At 46.5% G+C, this 21044-nt stretch overlaps 1 protein-coding gene across 1 annotated transcript; it reads left to right on the forward strand.

Annotated features, from left to right (window-relative positions):
• Positions 1-405: 405 nt before the first annotated feature.
• LOC142775022 (serine/threonine-protein kinase haspin-like) lies at positions 406-19743 on the forward strand. Its single transcript, XM_075876308.1, has 7 exons — positions 406-425; positions 922-1071; positions 3099-3196; positions 5262-5332; positions 9650-9881; positions 17798-17894; positions 19183-19743. The coding sequence occupies exons 1-7, from the start codon at positions 406-408 to the stop codon at positions 19523-19525; spliced, it is 1011 nt and encodes a 336-aa protein (XP_075732423.1). The 3' UTR covers positions 19526-19743.
• The last annotated feature ends 1301 nt before the right edge of the window (positions 19744-21044 follow it).

A 21044-nucleotide genomic window follows, 5' to 3' on the forward strand; every position in this document is an offset into this window, starting at 1 on the left:
GAGAAGGTCGCCAAATTGGCAAGGACATTCGGCGACCGTCCAGGGAGCCGAGGCTATGTGTTTGAATGCTATGACGTTAAAAAAAAAAGAAACGTAGTTCGGTGCGTGCCCGTTATTCGCGGCAGTGCGCACCCCGAAGACATGTGGTTCGGAAAACGTACCCGCGCTTCTGGTGGTCCACACGCACTGTAAAAACTGCAGATCTGTGTCTCGACGCTTGTTCACCCTGGCATGCACCAAACTAGCATCGCCTTTCTGCTGTGCAGGTAGACCATTCCTACACGATGGCTGACGACAGCAGTCCGTGGAATCGGCTCTTGCCACTGTGCGCCGAAACGAAGGAAGTCAAATTCCAGCAGATAAATTGAAGACACGTAAGCTCCCTAAGCTGTCACACGTCTGTTCATGGGCATTAAAGCACACGGGTAGGGCCGGGGCGCCTCGCCTAATACCTCGTATTTAGGATGTCGGAGCAGGTCGGAGAACCTCAGATTGTTTAAATTTCTGGAGCCGTCCACTATGGCGTGCCTCATAAGCATATCGGGGTTTGGGCCTGTAAAACTTTAAATTATTAACATTAAACTCCACCGCCTTTTCCTGGTCTCTATATATCGCGGACGTGCCTATATTTTCTGTCCTATTCTTGAAATCAACAAGTTAATAGAGGCCAGACAGGTGTATACGGGTAGATATGTGACCACATACATCCTTGAACATGGCGCAACCACGCTGCGCCATATTCGTACCAAGAGTTGATGGCCATTTGCCTTGTGTGTGATGTCGATGCAGTAAAACGTACTGTGTGTGCGTGGTGCAGAAGTCCCGTACGCATGATCTGGGACTAGCATCGTGACATCGTTTGCTGCCGCGGTGGCTCCAGGAAGATGTGTGTGCAACCTTGCTTTCCTTCTTGACTTTCAGTTGCGAGGCAAAAGTTTTGCCCTGGAACGATGGTAGTGCCTGCCACATGTTTTGCCTTGGTTCGAGCCCCGCCGAGGAGCGGCAGGTGCATGTGACTCTGCTGCGCCCTCAAGACGCTTCGACCCACGCCAAACGAATCAGGATGGCAAGGTACACGCAACGTTATCTGACTCTTAGCGCATGTGCTTGTGTGTGTGTGTGTGTGTGTGTGTGTGTGCGCGTGTGCGTGTGCGTGTGCGTGTGCGTGTGTGTGTGTGTGTGTGTGTCTTTTATACGAGTATAAGGTGTTTGTTTGTTTGTTTTTGATTATTTTTCTCCACAGTGAACTTAGCAAGCTCAGAAGCAATGGCAACAACTAGACGTCGGCATTCTTCGTGGATGTCAGGTACGACAAAACCAAGCCTTTACTTCAATGTGTGCACCCGAGAACAATCTAAGCAGCAGGGTGATTCAAGTATGCGTATTGCACAGGAGTGATCCCAACTTGCATCTATCGTCACCGTGTTTAAGATTTGTGTATGATTGATTGATTATTTGAGTGTGACGCCTTCGTAAAAACAGATATGTATATATATAAATATATATATATATATATATATATATATATATATATATATATATATATATATATATATAAATATATATATATATATATATATATATATATATATATATATATATATATATATATATATATATATATATATATGTGTGTGTGTGTGTGTGTGTATGTATTTAGTGGGCAAGTTCAGTGGGTCGGGTACGTATCAAAAAGAAGCTGGTACACGTAAGAGAAAGCAAGCAGTTCCTTTATCGATTGACGTTTCGGCTGTGGCATGGCCTTTGTCAGATATATATAGATAGATAATTTCTAGAAATTGACTTCCCGGGGATATGGGAACCCATCGTTTTGCCCTAAAGCCTTCATTGACGTGCTCACTTCTATATGCTGGGCTACCTATTATACTACAAACCATGCTACAGATTCACCCGACTGTGTTCTTCGCAGCGACGGGGAAAAGTCTAATTGACCATCTGGTCATTTCGTAAACTTTGTGAGGACACCAGAATGAAAAAAATGAACGCTTTAGATTGGTAAATTGTGCTTTCATAACTCAATTGTTGTTGATTTGAATGTCATATGTTTCCTAATTACAGTATACAGTAGAATGTTTTATGTTTAAATTTCGTGCCGAAAACTTTGTTTGTGACATCACTGATTTCGGAGTATATTTTTCGTTTTTTGGGGAAATTGGCTTAACAAAATTTCTTGAAACTTGGCACGTTTCGTCTGTGGCCTCTTCAGAGGATAGTCTATATACTTTCTGTGTATATACTTTCTAATGATTATAAACTACGCTGGGCTTTAATAGCTGCCGTCAGAATGTGACGCCTCGCCCCGCCACGGTGGTCTAGTGGCTAAGGTACTCAGCTGCTGACCCGCAGGTCGCGGGATCAAATTCCGGCTGTGGCGGCTGCATTTCCGATGGAGGGGGAAATGTTGTAGGCCCGTGTACTCAGATTTGGGTGCACGTTAAAGAACCCCAGGTGGTCGAAATTTCCGGAGCCCTCAACTACGGCGTCTCTCATAATCAAATTGTGGTTTTGGGACGTTAAACCCTACGAATCAATAAGAATATGACGCCTCCGCGTTTGTTGCGGGAATTTCGATTTCGTGTTGCCAGCCACTGGTGTTAGCGCGTTTTTTTTGTTGCTCACCAGTATTTGGGAGAGCACTTTTTTAATGAAAAAATGCCGTTTTTTCTCCTTAGTGTACGAGTTCAGTAATGCTTGTAAATGGGATCATACGCATTCTAAACTCATAGTTCTAGAATCTTTCCATAAACTCTGAGCATTGCTCACTGAACGAGCACGATAAGGAAGCACAGGTTGGACCAGGCACTTGTGCATCAGGCATTTGTGACAAGCCATTTGTGTATCAGTTTCAGGTTTCCTAATGACATCGTCGGTGAATATTTATAACGAGCTAACGGTGTAGTTTGTCACTTTGGAGCTGCTGAAGGGGCGTGCACCTTTGTTTGACTCGCGTTTCATGATGAACAGCTTGGCCTGCCCTTGAATTCACTGGCATGCGTGCCAACGCAATATTTGAAATATTCACGTTGCGTGTTTTCATGCTTTGGCGCGTGAACGCAGCGAGAACGTGTCTTTCGCAGAACCAGCATTGTCCATGACAAGTTCCCGAAGGGGCTCTGGGATGCACTCTCTTGCTACCGTGAGGGTCAAGCCTCAAAAGACACGGCATCGGCCGAAGGTGAAAACACTTGTCGCTTCTTCATTGTTTTTTTTTTAAGGGCTGTGAAAACGAATGTACGCGACAAGCAGCACATACACGCGTGCCGTGCCTACGGTAGAATGGGCCGTGTTATTTTCAAAACCAAAGTAGCAGCTTGTGATAACAATAGAGGCAAACAAAAGTGCTGTTAATTTTGTCCCGAGTGCGGTGCATGTCAAGAAACAATCACGTGGAAGAGCTGGTGTACAACAAAAGAAATATGCTGTGGCGCCGAGTTGCGTTTCGAAAAGTGCAGAAATATTATGAGGAAGGCAGTCACAATGTTTTCCACATGAAGCTGGGGACGCTACGCAGTTGAGCACGGGGGGTGCATGACAAATTGCAGCATTACGCCACTCCATGGACGTTCAGGGAAAGATATGCATGTGCTTAATTAAAAAAAAAGACATTTAGGCAAATCCAACACCCTGTGTGAATTGGTGTCATGCAAAGCATTCGACAAGTAAGTGTCTATGCTGTATTGTTTGGCTTTGAGCAAAACGTTTTGAGGTAGATCGACGCGTTTTTACGGTTGCCTGTTCATCGTGGGCTTGCAAGGAACGTCGGCTACACTGGCGTTCAAAGAGTAACCTGTGGTGTAGCGAAACGTGAGCGCTCACGTTGCAGCACAGGCGTCACTATTATCGAAATTGAGTACACTTTACGGTGTGAATATGTCACTATCGTACGTAAATTTCATTAGTGTAATCCTTCGGTGTCGAGCAACGATTCAATATAGCTTACTGAATCATAGGACTACGAATCTAATGTCATTATTATACTGCTGTAAAAGCGGGGCCCGTAATGAACTACATTTGACGTTAACCCGACGTGACGCATGTGTTGTAAAAGATCATATGTAAAGTTTAATTTTTTTTTGTTCTAGAATTAGGCAGCCAGCACTACAACCTCAGCTGACGTAGCACCAACATCAAGCCTACGTAGGGCCTTCGTTTAAGGCAGTTCCAAGACCTGGCATGGCTCACCACACCACGGTGGTCTAGTGGCATGGTACTCGGCTGCTGACCCGCAGGTCGCGGGATCAAATCCCGGCTTCGGTGGCTGCATTTCCGATCGAGGCGGAAATAGTGTAGGCCTGTGTGCTCAGATTTCGGTGCACGTTAAAGAACCCCAGGTTGTTGATATTTCCGGAGCCCTCCGCTACGCTTCTCTCATAATCATGTGGTGGTTTTGGGACGTTAAACCCCACATATCAATCAACCTGTCATGGCTTTTTGGTAGAGGGCCTCACTGCCACACATAATGGCTGGGTTCGATTCCTGCTGAGGTCCTCGATTTTCATTCATTCCATTCGCAGGGTCAAAGGTGCCCTTATGGTATTTTTTCTGTGCGCTATTGGATTTTAATTAACCATTGTCAGTTCACGCCGTTCCTGGATAGATATAGGCTGTGAATAAAGTGTGGCGCATACCGCGACTCGTGGAATCTGGGTATGTGTCACGCATCTTCGGAGGAAAGGGTTCGAAGACGTACGCTGCTGTATTTCCACGTTATTGGTGTTATCAGTTGACCGAGCAGTCATATTCGTCAAGCCCCTTATCCTCCGATACGAATTTTGGTAGATAGATAGATAGATAGATAGATAGATAGATAGATAGATAGATAGATAGATAGATAGATAGATAGATAGATAGATTGATAGATAGATAGATGGAATAGAAGGGAAAGGAATGAAATGATTGCTTATAGAGTCTGCGGTTCGCTAAGAAATGCTTCACGTTTAAAATACTAAGCGACTCAGTGCCGTCGTGGGATGTTTGTGTATTCGGAAAGTGTTTATTGCTATTGTCAAGTGCACTTCGCGACATGCAAACTAAGAATAATGTTAAACATTAGTGTTCGGCTTTCAATCTTCTCTATGTGCAATGTACATTTTTTTATCCAGTAAAAACGCAAATTCAGTTAAAAATTCCTCCGCTTCGTACTCATCTATTATATTCTGACGAGGTGTCGAGGCTAATTTCAAGCACCAACGTTTGTGTTATTGAGTCGCGCGCACTCAGCCCGTCCTTCTTTTTTTCAGACCTGCAGCATCCCGGGTACTACCTGGTGACCGAGATTCAGTCTGGCTGGCGTCCGCTTAGCACACACAAGGTGAGGGCCGGTGTCTGCGGTGACCACACGCACATCATATCGGCTAGTATGCAGCGGCGCTCAAGCAGTCACTCTTCCCTTCGTATTTTCTACATAGTTCTAGAAACGAAATTAGCTCCACGCAGTTTTCATTTTTTTAATGCATCCGGTGTTTCGGGACTACGGCGTAAGCAGAAACTTTCAGTGGGGGGGGGGGGGGGGGGGCTGTGGCACTATTATTGATTCGAAGTGGAAGCTAGGAAGGCATATGTGGTTGAGCGCCATTTTGTGTTCTGTATGCTATGGCACAAAAATAAAACTCGGAGGGAAGGGGGTCACGAGCCCTCAGTTCCGACCCTTAGCTACGCCGCTGTTCGAGACGCGTTCGGGTTGATTGATTGATTGATTGATTATGTGGGGTTTAACGTCCCGAAACCACCATATGATTATGAGAGACGCCGTAGTGGAGGGCTCCGGAAATTTCGACCACCTGGGGTTCTTTAACGTGCACCCAAATCTGACCAGATCGGCCTACAACATTTCCGCCTCCATCAGAAATGCAGCCGCCGCAGCCCGGAATCGAACCAGCGACCTGCGGGTAAGCAGCCGAGTACCTCTGCCACTAGACCACCACGGCGGGGCGACGCGCCCGGGTTTCTTTAGGAGCTGACTGTTTTGTTTGTAGAAGAGCCGTAGCTTCTTATCCCCTCGACTATTGTTTCACCTTTTCATCGCGTCTCGAAGGCCGCGCACTTGTGTAGGGGAAACTGCTCCCAGCGAGTGGTCGATGTTCCCAGGGGTGTTTTGAATGTGCTTGGGCTCGAGTTAGAGCATCCTTCGCGGGTTCATTTCGGTGCGCATCACAGAAGCGTGTTCAAGATTAATTTCATGCCCATATTTTTCACAGTGCTCTACAAGAGCACAGCACCGCGTTTCCTTTCTCTCGTGATTCCGGTGGCTTCAGTTATACAGCCAGACAGATCTCTGCCAAATGAGCAGTGACAATGCTGACCGAGCCTGTCAACGCAATGCTATTGTTAGAGTGACGGGGCCCGTCAGCGCAGTGCTGTCGTTAAAGTGAGGGGGCCCGTCAGCGTAGTGTGACCGTGATTACGTCGATGGGGCCCGTCACTCTATAGTGAAATACTAATGTTGACGTGACCCTTCATAATAGCAATGCAGCTATATCGACGGGCCCCGCCATCGTAAAGCAATGATTACGGTGAGGGGGCCCGTCACTGAAGTGTAATGGTAAAAATATGGGGGGAGGAGGAAGGCGGACGTTATTGTGGATTTGTAGCCGTTATAGACGCCATCGCTTAGCGGTTTTGGTGGTGCAGTGAATTGACGCGCAGTTGGAAATGCGGTCGTTTCCCAGGTGATCTGTTCAAATCCCATTTTGTTATTTTTTTAATGTTCGATTATTTATAGCGATGCGTCAATATTGACGTTACTGCTTTCAAAGAGTCATAATTTTGCTTTTTTTGCAAGAAAATAGTGTCGCTCTTTGTTCTGGTTGTTAGCGCTATACGCGTTGATTTTTCGAGGCGCAGTGAGTACGTTGTTGGTGTGCAACATGCTTTGTAGGTGTGCGACTTCCGTTCGAGTCGCGCTGACCAACTGAACTTTTCTCTTGCCTATTCCAAAGGCAGCATCCTACAGTGGAGCGACGGGAGGAGCCGCTTGTGAGTCGAGGTTCTCGCTGACGGATCCGGCTCGCTGTGTGGCAGCTGCCGCAGAGCCCTAGTCTGAGTACTCCCCCCCCCCCCCCCCTTCCCGCAATATCCACTGAAGTACTGCAAGTGTAGTGTGTTTTAGCCGCCAGCAATAGCACGTGCACAGACACTACCACATCGAGGCAGCGACGTCAGGATGTATTTATGGGGTGGGCCATTTTAACAATGGTGCTAATAGTGACGGGCCTCGATTGGAGAAGCTTTTTTTTCTTCAGTGATGCGTGAGGTGACTGCGTTCAAGCTCCTTAAGCTACCTTCTCATATCGTAGGATACATCGACGCTGCTACATGCACGTTCATGCTTGCGTATTCGTTTCATGGACTCGGTCACAACTTGTGGTTTACCCAGGCCCACCACACCACCAGCCAGGACTAGCAAGTTAAAGCATCTAGACGACCGCCCCGCCGCGGTGGTCTAGTGGCGATGGTACTGGGCTGCTGACCCGCAGGTCGCGGCATCGAATCCCGTCTGCGGCGGCTGTGTTTCCGATGGAGGTGGCTATGTTGTAGGCCCATGTGCTCAGATTTGGGTGCACGTAAAGAGCCCCAGGTGGTCTAATTTTCCCGAGCCCTCAAACTACGGCGTCTCTCATAATTATACGGTGGTTTTTGAGACGTTAAACCCCACATATCAATCAAATTAAAAGCATCCAGACGACCACTTCGCACCAACAACTTCGGCGTGCTTGCATTTTGATTGCTGAGAATGATACGGAACACTTTTCGCTCCCACGGGACAAGCGTCGTCTCAGGATGCGAAGACAGATACAGAGACCACACCACTGTGCGAGTATCTACTGCACCATTGCGATCTCGAATATCCCTATACGTTTGCATATAGCAATAGCACACGCTCATGGGACGAAAGTGACGCGCATATTTCATGTTTGAAGGAGCCGATTCGATCACATGAATAAGTCTGTGTGTGTGATTTCAGGTGAAGTAGGCCCGAAGTCGGAATTATATGTATAGTAGTCATATGTATTGTGGTTTTGGGACTCACAGAAACATACTGCTCAACTACACAGTCCTCAGGGTTGGAACACATTCTATGTTGACCTGCACAACGTTTGGCATCAGCCCATACGTCGCCTTTATACAGCGATACGAAAATTTCGCGGAACGTATTGATTTGGAAAGATCATATTATGTGTACCAAATTATCAGTTGGAGTTACGGTATCAATGAAAAGGAATGGAAACCCTGTGGAGGGTGTTCGTTCAATGCTATAATAAACTTAATTCGCACGCATAAACCAGAATTTGCTCTCCGGGCGCAGTATCAATCGGAAATCATTGGAAAAAATCTTCATTCCTCGTTGGATGTGAAAAAAACGTTGATACTTATATCTCCGATGAATGAACACGATTATCATTTAAAAACAAGTAACATTACTTTAAACAATACTTCGAGAAGACCATAAAAAAGAGCGAGCTTTGCACCAAAGTTGGATACGAATGACCCTGCGCCACGAAACTTAGATGTTAGGGCTATCTAACAACCGCTGCAGACGGTGGCATGATTTTCTTGCAGCGTTGCCTTGAAAAAAACAGAGAAAAATCACAGTATATCCGCGGAGTGAATGATGATTGGTCGGGTGAAGCGTTCGTCAGTCCGACCGTGCATTTATCCGCCCATTCGTTCTTGTTTCTGTTCATCCATGCGTCCGTCCGTGTGTCCGTCCATCCGTGTGAGAGTTGGTGCATCCGTCTGTCCATGCGTCCCTCCAAGCGTCCAGCCGTACGTACGTTCTTCCATCGGTTCATCCGTCTTTTCGTGCGGCTTTCCCCCTGTCTGTCTGTCCGTCCGTCCGTGTGTCTGTAAGTCGGTCCGTCTCCTAGTGAACACTCCAAGTACTGCGAACTCGAATCTTTTTATCATTTATTCATCATATACAGGTGGTGCCGCCATCCAGCGGACATTTTAAGCACCACTCTTTCGGGTATGTGCCACCGGTGGCTACATACACCATCGTAGGATGGACAGATGCACACCCTAAGGAGCTTCGTCCCTGAAATGCAAATACGAGAATTCGAACTGACGACCTGCGTCATTACAGCTTCCCCAAATGCGCGTCAAGCCACTACGCCACCAGAGCAGCTATATGGCAGCGTCTAAAACGACTACAAGTTTTCGGCAACGGGCCCCCTCATTTTTACCATTACACTACGGTGACAGGCCACCTCACCGTATTCGTTGCTTTACGATATCGAGGTCGTTGCTGTAGCTGTATCGCTATTATTACGGGACCCATCACTATTACCTTTTACTGCGGCCACGGGCCCCCTGAACGATAGTACTACGCTGGCGGGCCCCCTCACTCCAACGATAACTACTGAGTTGACGGACCCCATAGCCACAGTGACTGCCAAATGTTTGCATCCAACTTGAATATTGTAGAATACTTACAGAGGCGCACATTGTCACAACTTATACTTAACAGCTTGGTGGTCTTTTTGAAATAACTGGGGTGCTTCCCCACAATTCGACTCCACGACATATTTATCGCTGTTTTAATCAAGACAGAATGACGTCTAGTTTACAGTTACCGTGTTTGGAGATCGTGGCGGTTACATCGATGTGACACATGCCTCACGCGCAGTTCACCGAGCTGGCACAACTAGAGAGCGTGCTTGAGCAAGCATGCTTGGCACTGGCCGTAGCCGAGGCCGCGGTCCAGTTTGAACACCGGCTGCCCATCATCGACACTGTGCTCATCCGTCCAACCCGTTCGTCCCGCGTCGAATACACTCTCCAGGGTAACCTGGAACGGATACCCAGCGCGGGGTTCAAGATCCGTCTTCAGGGACTCCACGTGGCCAGGATGACCATCGGTAAGGCCTGCTGGCGGGGAAACGCTTTCGCTGAACCTACGGCGCCCAGTCGTTTCCCTGTCTATTATCAAATTAATGCTTTTTGTGGCACATTGTTTTCTGATTACATGGAGCAACTTACCATAGTTATAAATGTAAAAGAAAGAAAAATTGTGTCTGAACCGAAGCGATGACGTTCGTAGAAGTTTCCGCTTACATGTTTCTGTTATCTTACCTAAGTTCGAGTATCTGAATATATATGACTGTACAATGCCTAAACTTTTTTACTATATTCGCAATGTTTACCATCTTGAATCCTGGTTCAATGCCTTGTTCTATCGTTTTGCTATATGTGCTATTGTTGCCTTGTGCTATCGTTTGGATACTGCGTCATTTTGTATCGCATCATTGGACCCTATTCTAGCCTTTGGCTATGGGTCCAAACAGTTTTTTTATCTATCATGTCGGAATTGAAAATATTAAAAATAAATAAGTAAATCATATTGTGGTGTTACGACGCAAATTTCAAATAATATTTGCAAATAATATTTATAGTACGCGTGTAAAAACATAAGTATTTGCTTGATAGACCGATACTATCGTGTTGGAGTTGAAAATAATAAAGATAAATAAATAAATAAATAAATAAATAAATAAATAAATAAATAAATAAATAAATAAAGAACTCATATTGTGGTGTGGGGACGTAAATTTCAAATAATGTTTGCAAATATTATTTATAGTTCACGTGTAAAAACCTAAGTATTTGCTTGATAGACCGATACTTTCAGGGCTACACGTGTGTACTGCTAACCACGAAGCTATGGCAAAACCTATTCCGTTTTTATTTAACCAGGCCTCGAACGTGTACGCCAGCTAGCTCTCATAGTAGGACATAAAGTGTACCTCTCTCGTGAACTTACTGGCATAAGCAGAATGAACCGGAGAAAGGGCCCCAGACAGGCTAGCGGGCGTTTCAATAGAAGTATATAATCTTTGTCAAAAGTGCCTTGTCATCCTTGGCGTGTTCGTATGAATTAGGTTAGTGTTGACGTCATCTCCAGTGACATGACGCCACTGGACATGACGTCAACACTAACCTTCTTCAAACTAACACGCCAAGGATGACAAGCCAAGGATGACAAAGCACCTTTGACAGATATATACATTGTAAACAAATTAAGTCGAGATGGGAGTAAATGACTTGTCCTCTCGTGCAGGCCCCGATGGTGTTTATAGTCACCGTCCGGAGGCAGTAAAAAATGTACTCCCCAACAGGACGGGTTTACTGGATGTATTCAAGAGAGATTTTATTAACATCCATCAAGGAACCTTTTTTCAGATCAGTATGGGATCCGTCTCAGAGCCATGCGTCAGAGCCACGCGGTTCGTTTTCAAGAAAACTGCCAGATAGCGCTCATGTCTCCCGTGTGACGTGAATTGATGCGCTCGTTCGCCTCCGCTGTACGCTCGAGGCACTCTAACGCAACGCCTCTAGAATACCGTTCACCTTTTTTTGCGCAGAACATCAAATAAATGATTTGTTCACCCTCTCCACACGCAAGACTATCATCTTTCGACGACATTGGCAGATTAACATGCCGATACGGGGCCAATTTTTTCTCTTTCTCTCTTTCTTCGTTCACATCACTGTACCCCCGGCCTTCTCGGTTGACTGCATGTGGTGGTCCGGTTTTCTTGCGCGCTTACGTGAGGCATATCGAATGCTTTTTTCTTGCAATAGCAGTTACATGGACACTCTCTGCTGGATTTCGCCAATGGCGTCGACGTCATGCATCGTGTATATATATATATATATATATATATATATATATATATATATATATATATATATATATGGAAACGCAAGAAAGAAAAAAATCCAGAAAAAGCCCCTAGCGATCGGAATCGAACGTGGGACCTCCGCGTAGTGAATGCGAGGCGTTAACCACTGAGCTACCGAGGGCTACCCCCTTGCACGGTCAGACGGCAAGCAATTTATATCTGCGTCGACTTACCGCTGTTTGCGGGCATCTCGGGGGGTAACTATCGCGTTTTCAGCATAATCAGAAAGATGGCGCAATAAGCGCGCGGTGGCTCTCATCTCTCACGCGTACTTTGGCCCCCGGATAGGAGGGGAGAGGACGATCTCTCAGAGCCTTTATCCTCCGGTGGAGAGGATCATACGTCTTTGGCTGGCGTTGTGCTTGCACTGGATCGATTGTGTTGTAGTTACGGGCGCATAAGGTCACTGCAATCGTTGCACAGCCTCCGTTTGCGAAAAAGGCGCGCTTTCCAGACACAGCGAAGCAACAACTGAGACAATTATTCGCGTTCCTGTGTACCTGTGAGTACGTTTCGTGCGTCATTTGTGCGTGAGAAACGCAGGGCACGTTTCGATCTGCTGGCCATTCTGAGCGTGACCTTCCAGTTTGTTGCTATTGCGTTCATCGCTTCGCCTTTGTGGCAAAGCTGTGACTTTTTTACCTTCTACCCTTCTCCTACCTTAAAAAATTATTTATTTATTTATTTATTTATTACAATACTGCCAGTTTGATCTTCAGACCTTGGGCATAAGTGGCTACAAATGAATACAAAAAATGGTTACAAGAAACACATATGAGGCATTGTGGTGATAATAACAACAGAAGATAATACAACGAATTTATACAAACAAAGCAGCAATGTATTTATATAACTAGTGGAAACATGAATACGTAAACATATTGAAGAAAAAGAGCGTCAGGGTTCATGTAAAACTATGCCAGAGCTATATCTTATGGACATAAGGGCCTCTAAATGGGACGATAGCGACGGGTGTTCCACCACAGCGGGGGGGGGGGGGGGAATTCCAGTTGGTTACAGTTCTTGGGAAAAAAGAATACTGGAACATATGCTGGTATGACTAGAGAACTCAGTTTCTTTTTTATTATGAAGGGACGTTCTGTCCCTTTCATTCCCATTCCCCGCGCAGGGTTGTGGAAGTGTCCTTCATAGAGAGAGAAAAACGATGCCACGCTTATTTCTTCACTTTCCCTTTTCAAGGTCACTTCTGCATCTGCCTCGTCCGGCACCAACCTTCACGTTAGATGTTTGACAGCGGCGGTCGCACGGCGCAAAAGAGACAATTTAAACATTTATTTTCCCTAAAACACATTCTTTGCTTCGCCGGTGGCTCGTAGACTTCGCCTGGGCGGCTTGTGCGGCAGTGCGTGCTCGCGACGCCACCAGCTTGATACCGACATCGTAGCGAAGCTGCTGGGCGGCCGGAGCAAGAGCGTCGCATGCGCATCTCTCACGCCGGCCGCCAGCCAGCTTGGAAGCTCCCGAGGTCTAGCAAAGCCTACTTCGGATCATTTCGAAATTTTAGACGGCGGAACTCCAGAAGCAGCCGCTGATGATCGCAACAGCGGCAGTCGGGGCGAGCGCGTCGCCAGCAGTCGCAGCCATTGCGCCCTTGCGGCCGGGACAAGCGCCTCACCGGCGCACATGGTTACCACTGATTTTTAAGTGAAACTTGCCAAATCACGAGCAAAAAGTCGCCATTTTTCTTTAAATATTACCAAAAAAATTGCCACTCAACCTATGTGTGGTGGCCCTAGATTGCTATTTGTCTATAGCCTTTGAAGTACAATACCACTCGTAATAACCCTAAATTATGTTGGCGTTATTTAATGCCAGTCGAATCACCCATCACGCACTTCACCTTCGGAGGTTTATAGTCCCATCACCAACTTCACCATGGGATAACTGAGAAAGGGCATGCATGCACCAGTAGTCCCTGACGACTAGTGCCGACTAGTAATACACTGCAGGGCGAAACATCAAGAGAGAGACGGCGTACGGGGCCTTCCTGCATATTTTTAAGAATAACATTGTAGTGCAACAATGTCTCCTATAATCGAACAACCTAATTATAAAACAATAGAAATAAATTCAAAAAGACTGTGTGGGCCAATGCCCACACCCAGCTTTCTTTTTGATCATGCTTACGCTACACATTCGCCTCAGTGCAGTTTCTGAAGGCTGCACAAAAAAATCGACTCCGTAGTTTGACCGAAAAGTATGTTAACGAATTTGACTGCTACATACAAAATCAAGAAGTACTATACCGTACTGGAGAAGTCGACAAGCTATCGAGGACAGTTATTGGTGCAATCAGAACACGCGGCCTAACCATTGCCTTGCCACTTGAGAACCGAAGCTTTGAAAAAGCCTAAAGCTCTGAATGCACCTAAAAAACTTATACTACTCTTTGCGGCACATGAAGCCCTCCGTTGACGTAAATTTTGCTGGGTGGTTGCTGGCGGACGCACTAATATGCCATTGTCTCATGGATATAGGCCAATTGAGAAACAGTACAGACGTACTGAATTGCGCGTGAAGTGCGTCTTCTACTGTAAATCTGAAAAAATGAAGAGATTTCGTTACCCATTTATTTCGAAGACACTGATTATAAAATGCATCACTAAGCCTAGACCTAACCCCGAAATCCCCGAAAAATCACCTTTTCGCCATTCGTAATTTTAGGTCGCCACGGGCCTCCCAATCATTCAGCGAACTGAGAGCTTTAATAACTATTGCTCACCTTTCACGTCTCTGCAGCCAATCATGGTTTGTTTGCCGAGACAAGGTTAGCAATAGTTATCAACGGGATCAGTTTATATATTGACGACTGGCCACTACAATGTGGCCAGTGGAAGGATAATAGCCCATGATTGAAACGCCCAGAATACTTCCCCACATTCAGCTTACGCCAAGGAACGAGGTTAAGCCTCTCAGTGGGTCAGTGGACCCTGCAGAGGAGCGGAGGCCCCTCTTGTCTATACGGAGTAGAGTAACTCTATGGCGGTGCTAGGGTCCCTCGATGCGCGCGCCCCCTTGGAGGGTAGAACCACTTTTTGAAGGAGTGAGTGCCGCCGTCATTCTGCTGCCTCTGCCTCGTCGCGGCTGGTTGAGTGATACACGTGCACGGCGTTTTCTCGGACAAAATGCTTGGGTGTCGCGTGCCCCAGTGCAAAACCCACTCGCGAAATGGCTACAGGATGTTCAGATTCCCGAAAGATCCGAAAAAGCGACTCTTGTGGCTTGTATAGATCAAGCGTGGAAGTGGCAACCCAAGGACCGCTCGTGTTCGTGCAGCGTAACTTATGCCATTTAAGCATTTCGAGAGTTATAACTTAAAGCGCTGTCACACGGGCACTTTCAATTGCGATAAAGCTTGATGTGATTGACTCTCGTACACCAGCTGCAGAACTACGCTTATCACTGTTGAGAAACTTTATTCCGATTGGGCCTAATTGCAATCACCAGTGCACCGGGTAAAATACGCGTTCATTTTCATGCTCTGTACATGCGTATTTAACTTGTTCAGTTTGGATCGCACAAAATGCGTTGTTGTCAATCGCTTCTTGTAGACAAGCTGCGATTGCGCAAAGATGTGCGCCTACGTTGTGCGGTTGTTGCTGCCGGCGCCTTCAACTATTTCTTTACGCCATGGGTCGTATGTCGGGTATCGTCGTAGTCGTCGTAGTCGTAGTAGCAAGTTGCATTGCATTGCATGTCAATTAAAATGGTGTCACAGCATATCCACGGAGTGAATGATGATGAGTGGGGCGAAGCATTCATCAGTCCGTCCGTGCTTACGTGTGCCCATCCGTCCATACGTCCGTCCGTTAATTCGTCCCTACGTTAGTTTGTGCATCCACCCATCTGTCCGTGCGTCTGTGCGTCCATCCATTCGTCCACCCCTGCGTTCGTCTATGCGTCGGTCCGTCTGTGCGTCCGTCTGTGCACGCAATCCTAACGCCAATGACACGAAATGCGCTTTAAAGCTGTATGCATCAGGCAGTTTTCGCACATGCCGGTTAACTCTAGTTATGAAAATGGTGACTCACAGTACCTGATTGACATGATTCCCCAATGAAAAATAGAGTCTTGTGGAGATACTGAAGAGGAAATTGATGATGTGGGAAATATTTTCATCAAAGCGTTGACTTCAATAGATTGCAACATTTAGCACCATATAGGTGGATTCCTGCTGTAAGGAATTATGAAGAAAACGGACTGTGGGCAGTGCAGGGCTGCAATGAAGGGCTCAGCGAGTCATAAACACGCATATTTAACTGCACTGAAGCAGTAGATTCAGGATGGCGAGAATTGTGTTATCCGAGGGGTCAGGTTATGAGCTCGCTGATATCCTGCAAAGAGGACTTGAAAGGAATCACTTCCTGAGCAGACAACCTGTTCACCCTGATGTGTCAAAGCTGTAACTGAATATTCAATCAAAAGGGCGAAGTGCAGTGTACAGGCATGCCAGCAATAGAAGGGGGCTCTGGAAAAAATGTTGGTATCAAGTTATGCATGAGTAAAGCTGCGCATTTACCTGCGCCGGCTCGAAACAGTGAGAAACAGTGGAAGTGGAACCAAGACATGCACTCAGTTAACTTGCAGTGAGTTATAACGCTTGTTTTAAAAGTATAATAAAGTTATTGTTCAAATAAAGCTGTGGCATCAGAAATTGCTGTATAATAAATCAATTTGCTTGCTCATTGTTGTAAAGTGACGTGGTCGCTTCACTTTAACGATGCCAATTAACGCTTTAAAAATTGCTAATTTTCCATATCCTATAGAAAACACGCTATACCTCGTTTGACAGTCAATGTCTGAGTGCGAGCCACGATTTAATGCCATAAAGTCAACATGTGTATCACCGAATAGTATTATATGTTTTCAACAATTTCTTGCCAATCTGCTGTTTGCAGTAAGGTATGAGAGATGAAAACAACGTACAATATACTGTGCGTTGCAGGGCGTGGTCTGTAAATGAGGTAGCTATTGAATAACTCAAGAACAATATATGAAAATATGGCACGCAATCACAGTTCTGGGGGCGAAGCTTCTAAAGCCGTGAGTTTGTCCATGAATTTCTATGACCGGTCCGCATCCACCTAGTTGTATGACTTACTCAGCATGTGGCGCTGGTGTGACAGACAGATGGACGGACAGACAGATGCACGGACGGACGGAAGCGAGAACATACGGACGAACGTACGCTTTGCCCCTCACTTCATGAATGATGATGAGTGGAACGAAGCGTTCGTCCATCTGTGCTATGCTGTGGTCCGTAGATAAGCTGGGCTCACGAACGGACGCATGAACGGACGCATGGAAAGAAGCACGGACGGAAGCACGGATAAACAATTCGCCCCACACAATCATTCACTCCGTGGATATGCTGTGATTTTTTCTCCTTTCTCTCGACAGCACGTATTTTTATTTATTTTTTGTCTAGCCAGTTGGCAAATGGCAAACTGTTTTTACACTTTTCTGGAATGCACATGATACACAGACACACTGAATGGTCATGTGACTTAGGTGCTTGTGTTTACACCTTTAACCTATATAAATAGTTAGCGACTAGCCCAAAAAGACGCTAATTCAAGGTGTTTACGTGGCTTGCATCAACCGTATTTTTCTGCTTCGAGCAGCTTCAGCTGCTAATGTCACTTTAAAAATAACGACTAGAGACTAGATATCTAAGACCTTCACGCTCCCAATGGGAAAAAAGAGCTTTGTATTTCTCTCATGTTGTTTCAGTCCCACCCGTTTTGACGCAACAAACTCCGTATGCAGCCGCGCAACACTCGTTGGCTGGCCGTCATGACTATAGGTGGCTTGCGGAGAGGGCATCGTAATGGCGGACTCTGTAGCAGACGCCTCAGCTGTCTCCACCCTCCAATGCAGCAGAGGAAGGGGGGCGCACGCATTGAGGAACCCTAGGCAGAGTGTACTAGAAGTACACCGTACCCTAGGCGGAGCACATTGCTGCACCACCTGTTGAACAACGCTGTAGCTACTGCCAATCGACGCGGCCGGGCTATAATGCATATGCGCGCTCACTTAAACGTCATAGTTTTTTCATCTCTTCTGTGCAGATGGAACAGCCGAGTACTCTGACTTGAGCCGCCACCGCCAGTCCATCGTGGACAGAAAAGAGCTTCAAGTGTTCGACAAGATTGCTGACACGCTGGGGTGAGCCATCCGTTCAGAAGACGTATGCTTGTCAGCCGAGTCATACTTTCTGTGAAATCAATGGGCACCTCTTCCTGTAACTAACCTGAAGAAAGAACGACACATAAGTAATGCCCCGCCTTTCTTCAGTCTCCTCAAGATAAGCACGTGTTATTTTTCCGAAAAAGGCTGAAGCTGTACATTTTCAAGACCTGGTTCACAATATTTTTTTTGTCGGCAAGCCTAACTAGGTAGCCACGTTAGGTGATAATTACTGCCGCGCACCTTCTGTTTCGGTGAGTAGTAGTAGTGATCACGTGTTTGACCATGTTGCACGTTTGACGAGCGAACGCGTGCCACTAGTCACTTGCCCGTCACTGCCCCGTCTGAGGTGTGCGTTTGTCAAACCTGTAAATATGGATAAAATAAAATAGCCCAGCGACATCACTTCTAGTGCAGTGCGCTCTCAAGTTTCGTCTAATGGGGCATACCTTGGCGGTTACGGCATGGCGTTACGGACGTCTTTGGTTTGATTGTAGCCTCAGCAGTCGCATTTTGATGGTGGCGAAACGCAAAAATGTTCATGTTCTGGAATTCAGGCGCGTGTTAAATGACCCACGTGGTCAAAGTAACTCCAGAGTTGCCCTATGTGGTGTTACTGATAATCATTTTGTTAATCAAGGCGTGGTTTCGGCGCAGAAAGCCTTGCAATTTTAATTTTTTTCGTTAATCAAATGCCATAAGGACTAGACTAGACCAGGAATACTATACTGCTAGGCAGTTGGCTGTATGCCTCTGCGTCGCCCTCTTGATGACTTCGCACAACCTGCCGAATACCAACCACTTCAACATCGAGGAAGGCTTTCACTTCAAATAACATCGTAGCTTATTTCAGGGGATGGATCTCTTTACGTGACAATAGAAAGAAAATGTTTTTTGAGTCTGAGGTATAGAAAAAATAGTTGTGACTTCATTTTTTGTGCTTCCTAAAGAGAGATAAAAATCTTTTTAAATGAGCGTTGATTGATTACAGGCATATTGTGACTTCTTTAGCCATTCGTTTTATCGTCTTTTATCGTTCTTTTCCGCCCTTTATTCTGTGCGCTCCGTATTTTTATGGTTTTACCTTCTATCGCACTCCCTCATGACGTCGTGCGTCGTTTTGCGAAGAAGTCTTCTGTTACGAATGTCTCGCACACGAATGCTTCGTGGATGCGTCAAACCACTTTCGGGCGTTTTTAAAGCCTTTCGCGGATGCATGTCGTTCTCTCTATTAAAATTATTCCTATCGGGTGTGGTGGCTTTGCAGTAGCGTTGCCAACCGGTTCATGCCTCATACGAACGCCATGTGGCTTAAACATCTGGCCAAACGGCTGACGCGACAGAACGACGTCGGGACCTCGGCGACGCTCGAGATGTGGAAACACGTACTCTCCGTCGCCGCGTCGGCCGAGGATGCGGCTGAGGAGGCCGCCGACGCCACCGCCAGTCACCCCACCAGCCGCCGCCCGGCACCGCCATTGCGCCCTCGCCGTAAGAAGCCGAAGCTGGACGACCCAAAACAGGGCGAAAAATTGGGCGGAGTCGATGAGCACGCCGCCACCAGCTCACCTCAGCGAAAGAAGTCCAGTGATTCCAACAACCTCGCCTAGCAGCTCTACAGCGCCCGCAAGTGGTTCCGAAAACACAGCATCTATTCTGCCGCAATGGCTCATCCCCGCTTACACTCGGTTCCTGTTGTATGGAAGAGTCCCGAAGCGAGATGCTGTACGCATTCCACCAGTGGCAGCTTCCACAGTGTTCCGCAGCTTGTTCCAGAGTGATTCCTTTCCTCTCCTGAGCAAGTGAAAATAAAATGCTGCCAAGGGCACTGGCTGTACTGTCCGGCGAGGCCTTGTGCCCATACAGAATGACTGCCGCGACGACGTCGGTGAATGCAGCAATGCGACACGGTAACCAGATATTGCACGTCTTGCCGTTCGTATAGCTCCGGTCAAGCCGTCTCGCGCTGCCGTTATTGCGTTCTAACGCTGCTGCGTGCTGTGAAACGCTTGTCGTAAGTGGTCTACCGATTTGAATAAGGGTAGACCGTTCGAGGAATATTCTGCGACGGACATTGTTCGCAAAGTCTTGCTGTCGTTAAAAGCAATATCATCACCTGGGGTAGTGGTTTGAAAAGTACTGTTGAACCTCCACTTCCCAAAACCTACTCTTGTAAGCTATATTTACATACATTATTCCGATATTCGTTAAATGTACATGTCCAGTGCACATGGCTTGGTTTGCCATCTCAGAGACCACTTCTATAGGGGGAGTTCAAATGCTGAAGGCCAGTAAGCTTAGTATAAGGTGCATGTTACAGAATCCCAGGTGATCGAAATTTCCAGAGCCCGCCACTGCAGCGTGCTTTGTAATTGTATCGTACTTCTCGGACCGCAAGCCCATCACAATTATTCTACGGTTTGCCATAATAAGGCCTGCATAAAGCGTGTTCGGTTATTCGTTAAAAAAACCCGCCAGGCCTGCTTGCAACGCGCAGCACAGGCAGAGAGAAAGCGGAGATGGGCCTTTTTGGAGCATTTTTTTACACATAAGCAAACTACTTCCTCTGCTTGCTTTGCTTGGAAATGCAGTGAAATTAGCTTTCATGCTTCATCAACCCACGCGTCCTGTGTACATGCTTCACAATGCAACATGAAATACTGCAGTAGTAATGCGTGGTACAAGCATCCATTGCCAACGGGCGTCAGAATACGTGATTATGATAAAGGTTCCGTGGTTTATACCCGGAACCTCACAATAAAAGGCACACAAGCTAGTGCTCCTATTCCCTTAAGGCCACGTAGTGGGTGAATAGCAAATTCGGAAAGGTTTCATGCAATACGTTTTTGAAGTACGCACTTCGAAATCGATGTTGGTATTGCGTTGAACTCCTAAAGGCGAAGCTCTACGGTCCCGTATGGTTTTTCTTTCACTATCGGTACAAACGCGCGCTTATTAACGGGAGTCGTCGGTCCACCTTAGTTCGAGGAGTGGTCGTGATATGACGCTACCTGAGGTGTAGTGCTGATAGCGTCACGCGCACTTCCGAGCGCTTTCCCTCGGAGATGCGATAGAAGTGTTACCCACACCAATACCATACGTCTGTCACATTTTTTCCTTCGGGCCCCT

The sequence above is a fragment of the Rhipicephalus microplus genome, chromosome X (assembly GCF_043290135.1).
Source record: "Rhipicephalus microplus isolate Deutch F79 chromosome X, USDA_Rmic, whole genome shotgun sequence".
Classification (NCBI taxonomy): domain Eukaryota; kingdom Metazoa; phylum Arthropoda; class Arachnida; order Ixodida; family Ixodidae; genus Rhipicephalus; species Rhipicephalus microplus.